This window comes from Loxodonta africana, chromosome 7 (genome assembly GCF_030014295.1).
Source record: "Loxodonta africana isolate mLoxAfr1 chromosome 7, mLoxAfr1.hap2, whole genome shotgun sequence".
NCBI classification, from domain to species: Eukaryota; Metazoa; Chordata; class Mammalia; order Proboscidea; family Elephantidae; genus Loxodonta; species Loxodonta africana.
In genome coordinates this window covers 33317307-33323177 of record NC_087348.1, presented here as the reverse complement: position 1 = coordinate 33323177, position 5871 = coordinate 33317307, and the positions used below count along the sequence as shown (strand labels likewise).

Sequence of the window (5871 nt, the reverse complement as noted above, 5' to 3'; positions counted from 1 at the left end):
TCTCCTCCCATCATCTCTCTTGTCCTCTTGTCTTTTTTTTCTTTTCGTCTCTTCTCCGGTTTCCCCTTCTTTTGCTTTCATTTCCTTTTCTTTTTTATTATTTCTTTTCTAGGATGGGCTCTGTGTTTATTTCTAATGGCTTCCCAAGAAGAGTAAGTTCAGCAAGCCTCAGAGGTTGGCCTTTCAGCTCTCTTTCACTAAAAGAAATCATTCTGCTATCCCCACTTAACACATTAATATCCCTATTACTTGTGTATATTAATTTCTTAAATATAATTTATCTGCTTCCTGATTTGGTTCTTCTTTTCTTTCATTTTCTACTCTTTAGGCCTCCATCTGATGCATGGGTACAAGTTTTTCCTTTTTTCTGCTTAACTTCCACCAATATACACACCGTGACAGGTTGATATTACCACACATATACGATAAAATAGATAATTCTAATAATGTACAATTTATCCTATGTCCAAAATTGTGTGCTTGTAGTTATAGGTATATAATATTCTTTCTATAAGTAATATTTTTATTACTAATGTGACGAAGATCCAGATGATTTGTTCTGATAGAATGTCCGTAGAGAAACATTCAAGAACAATAATAAAAAGCTATTATTTATTGATCCTTTATCAGCATCCAGGGAGTGCTCTAGGCACTTTACATGTAAACAAACACACTCAAAAACTTAAGAGATAGGTACGATTGGTTCCCCCATTCACAAATTATGAAACTGAGGCACAAAGAAGTTTATGAAGTTGCTCAGGGTCACCGGGATATTAATTGGTGAAGGGGAAATTCCTACACAGACAGTGTTGCTCTGTAGTGCACATTAGTCATCACTGTGCTGTGCTCTCTCCTCAAGGAAGCCCTGGGCTGTACAAAGGTGCACACTGAGTGAGAAACCTTACCCAATATTTGGTCACAGTAATGATCCAATTCCAACACTGGCTAGCATTTTTAAAGTAACATCGACGAGCTTGGAGATTGTTGTTTAATTCCAAATATACAAATAGAAGTACCCAGCAGAATAAAATAAGATGGGCTTTCACTGATAGTATCATTTATCATAGACAGTTGGTCTAGGAAGGATTCTAAGATCATCTTATTTAAACTCCTTATTTTCCAATGAGTAAATTGAGACAGACTTGTGACTAAATTTAGAAAATGACTAAAGCTCATACTTTCTTACACTGTTTGGGCTTTTCCTTTGAGTATGTTCCTTTTTGGAATCTTGTCAGTGATGTTCTTAAATTTGACCACTCTCATTGCCTAAGAAGCATTATATACAAAACCCCATTCCACTGTCTTCTACCTTTCTTTACAGTGTCTGTTTTCTCCCCCATCACTGCCCAGTTTACCCCCAATTGGTATGAAAATAGTGGCTGCTAATGTACTAGTTGGTAATTGTTATGTGTCAGTTAACTTCAGTTCAAAAATGTTTGCTTAAAATAAGGATCGTATTGTAAGGGTACTCACCACAAATCCTACCAACTTAAAGTGCTGACTGTATGACAGTAGACTGTAGAAATGTGTTAAGAGTTGTGGGATAAGCAAAGAGGAAATAGAAAAGATTATGGATGCTTAAGAAAAGAGCAATCTATACCCAAATAATTGCTACAGGGAATAGTGTGCTAAATAATTTTATAGTGATCTGATACATTTCAAAGTCCAGGCTTTTCAAATTTAGTGAGAGATTCATAAAGACTGAACAACCTTTGAGGCAGGAAGGCCCACACTTCTAATAGTGGAATGTCATAATATGTACGACATATTCCTGAAGAGGGGTTATTTTTGGTGCTATTATTTGGTTTTATATAGATTACACTGTAAAGGTACTCATCACAAATATTATCAACTCTAAGTACTGATTCTATTTCAATTTATTAATTTAGAGTTTACCTTCGCCACCAGAGAATAAGTTTCTTGAGAGCAGAAACCCTTTCCCTCTTTGTCATTATTTTGCTAACCTCTGTACCAAGCACGGTCATGTTTAAAAGAGGAATATTAAATGAATGAAAGTCTGTTAGGCCTCTGACTGATCTTCTCTACAGAAGGTCCACTAAGATTTAGAGATAGAACTTGTTATTCGTAGGCCCAATGCAGTCTTCTGAAAAGAAGTAGAATTGTTAAGGGAAGACATATTAGGATCTTTGGAAGAGAACCTCAGTAGACATTCTTAAATGTTTATTATGTATAAGCCACTGTAGAAGATTAACACTGAAGTGCTCCATGACCTAATGGACATATTCATAGTGATGTTCATGATTTCATTACAGGCTTGTTCTCTTGAGCTCCCATCTCTGAAACAGGTCTTGCAGAAGAATAAATGGGACACAGTAACAATGTAACAGAATTTGTCCTCCTGGGACTCACTCAGGATCCTGAGGGCCAAAAAGTGTTATTTGTCATGTTTCTGCTCATCTACATTGTCACGATGGTGGGCAACCTGCTCATTGTCATGACTGTTGTTGTCAGCCCATCCCTTGGCTGTCCCATGTACTTCTTCCTTGCCTATCTGTCACTCATGGATGCTGTTTATTCCACTGCCATTTCTCCCAAAATGATTCTAGACTTACTCTGTGATAAAAAGACTATTTCCTTCTCGGCTTGCATGGGCCAGCTCTTTATAGAACACTTATTTGGTGGTGCCGAGGTCTTTCTTCTGGTGGCAATGGCCTATGATCGCTATGTGGCCATCTGTAAGCCACTACACTACTTGACCATCATGAATCGACAGGTTTGCATTCTGTTGCTGGTGGTGGCCTGGGTTGGAGGTTTTTTTCACTCTTTGGTTCAACTTCTCTTTGTGCACAGCCTCCCCTTCTGTGGCCCCAACATCATAGATCACTTCTGCTGTGCTATATACCCATTATTGGAGCTCGCTTGCACTGACACCTATTTTATAGGCCTCACTGTTGTTGCCAATGGTGGAGCCATCTGTATGATAATTTTTATCCTTCTACTAATCTCCTATGGGGTCGTCCTAAGCTCCCTGAAGACTCACAGTCAGGAGGGGAGGCACAAAGCCCTGTCTACCTGCAGCTCCCACATCACAGTGGTTGTCCTCTTTTTTGTTCCCTGTATTTTCATGTATGTTAGACCTGTTTCCAAATTTCCCATTGACAAATCCGTGACTGTGGTTTATACAGTTATCACTCCCATGTTGAATCCTCTGATATACACCCTGAGAAATTCTGAGATGAAAAATGCTATGGAAAAAATCTGGGGTAGAAATTTAACCACAGGTAGAGTAAGAATGAGCATCCACACTGAAAATAACATTGCTAATTCTAAAGCAAGAAATAGGCAACGAATGATCACAATGAATGATTAAGTCAATTCAATGGATTCTCTAGGAATACTTCTCTTTGTTGACAAAAAGGCATCCAAAATGTAGAATAAATTATTCTTTGACATTAGAATTAATCTAGTAGAGACATTCTGGAGGCTGGATAAAAGGGAAACATATTTTTTCTCTTATAAATAAAAATAAAACTAAGCTAACATTGTAATTTCATTTTTCTCACTATATACTGAAAAAGGGCTTCAAAGAAATTGTTTTTTTCCTTTTAGAAAGAGAAAAAACAAGTTACTATGGAAAATTTTATATCATTCCAATTAATGAGAAAACAATTTGGCCAATACTTAGAACAAATTTCTGAGGTTAAAAGTGTGCTTTAAAAAAAATTTACTGTTCATTATTCTCTTCACACAAGAGCTTTTTTTAACCTCACTATGCATTTTGTGTTTAAGATTACTTCTGTTCCTCTGGGCAATGTCTATGCCTTTGCAATTCTGCATATTTTAGTGACACATGATATTGTGTTTGGTTTGAGACACCATCAGTGAGCAATTTTGGTAGATAGGATGTGGTTGATGAAGAAAACTCATTCTAGTTTTCTTGACTAGAAGACAGATAGTATTCTTTCAGTTTGAATTTGAAAATAACACTAATCTAAGTTATAAACATATTTTATGTTTTCCTCATTAGTCAGTATACGCACTTTTTGTGATTCTTAAATGAGTAGACAGCGCTTCTGATTTTATCACCATGAAATTGAATATTTGCAAAGAAATGTGTTATTTTACACAAGCAGCATGTTCCCAAAAGTTGTATTAAACTTACTTTTTTATGTAGATACTTAGTTATGATTTGTTTTGGTAAAAATAAAATTTTGTTTTTTTCTATCTTATGTAAAAAACATAAGTTTTTCTCCATCTACAGCCCATCCTGGAACATCCCAAATCCAGAAAGCTGAAAGAATTTTCTCAGGGTAACATGGAACGTTATCTATGCTTAACAAGAGTTTACTTTTCTAACTAAAAGAAAGATTTTAGAACTTCTCTTAGTTTTCATTTTTAATGTGTAATTTTTCATGAATATCCAGCAACATATGCAATTATTTATAAACTTGTAGCCTCTTACTAAGAATATTATCAAAATCATTGAAACTTACTGATTCACTTCTCTGATGCCATTTTCCACCTCTTCTCAGAAGTAATCACAATTCTAAATTTTTAATCATACTTTAATAATAGTTTAACTATGTATGTACCCTTAAAGGAGGAGGAGTGACAAAGAGGATGGGGTCTAGTGCACACACAGAGGTTTTAGCCATAGAAACAGAAAATCCATGTACTGTGAAGAAGAGGTCCAGCAGAATTATGGCATCAGATATTGAAGTAAATGTCAACAGAAACTTCAAGAGTAACTGGATATCATTACTAGGATTATTTTAAGAGATAGCAGGGCTGGTTAATGTTGATGATATTTATTATATAGTTTGTGTGTGTGTGTGTGTGGTGTTCTTTTTTCCTTGGGATCTCTTCTCTCATCTCTTTCACTCCTACACACACATCACCAGTAAAAAAGTAAACTTTTTACAACAAAAATTGTATCTTTCCATGTTCTATTCATGCTCATATAATTATTTTTATTTTGTTTTATGGTAGTATTATACATAGTTTTATGCTTATTTATTTGTTGCTCAGCAGTACTTAGTCAGTACCAGTTTTTGAAATTGTGAAATATGTCCATTGGGGATTTCAGTTATTAGTTAAAAAGATTCTACCATTTCTAGAATGTAGACAATAATCCCATTTACTAACATGAAATTATTAAGTAAATCTTCCTTTATTTTTATATTAAAGCTTTATTCTATTTATACTTTATTTTTATAAATAGCGCTAACCATATATACACAATTTTATTTTCTACCAGATGTGGCCAGTTAGTGTGGTAACCCTATTTATTTCATAATCTATGCCTTTCCCCTATGTTTCTAATTACATTTTTGTCTTTCGTTATTTGATAAGATCACCGAGGTTATGGGCCATATTTTAATCAGCCTTGTATTCTAAAAATATTGTACAGGGCTGAAACATAATCATAATGCCTATTTGTTGAATGAATAAATAGATTATCTGGGGATTTCATAAAGTCACTAGTCATTATAATTACATGTAAATTTGTCCTGAACTCTGAAGTAAGGACACACAGAAGAACTTATGGAACAAAGGAAAAATGTGACCTAGTTTGCCCTCTTGGGGCTCACTCAGTCTTCAGGGTCAGAAAATATTATTTGTTGTGTTCTTGCTCATCTATATTGTGACAATGGTGGGCAACCTATTTATTGGTGTGACTGTAGTGGTCAGCCCAACACTGGATGCCCCTATGTACTTCTGTCTTGTCTGCTTAGCATGTATGGATGCTGTTTCTTCTACTGCAGTTAATCCAAATATGATTATAGACTTACTCTATGAGAAGAAAACCATTTCTTTCCAAGATTGCCTGACCCAGCTTTCTGCAGAACACTTATTTGGTGGTTCTGAGGTTTTACTTCTGATGGTCATGGCCTATGATCGCTATGTGGC

General features: G+C 35.3%; 1 protein-coding gene across 1 annotated transcript; it reads left to right on the top strand.

Moving 5' to 3' along the window:
- Nucleotides 1-704: 704 nt before the first annotated feature.
- On the top strand, nucleotides 705-3369 carry LOC135231682 (olfactory receptor 4A5-like). The gene has a single exon (XM_064288112.1). It carries the CDS (start codon nucleotides 2324-2326, stop codon nucleotides 3329-3331), a length of 1008 nt encoding a protein of 335 aa, XP_064144182.1. The 5' UTR covers nucleotides 705-2323; the 3' UTR covers nucleotides 3332-3369.
- Nucleotides 3370-5871: the final 2502 nt, after the last annotated feature.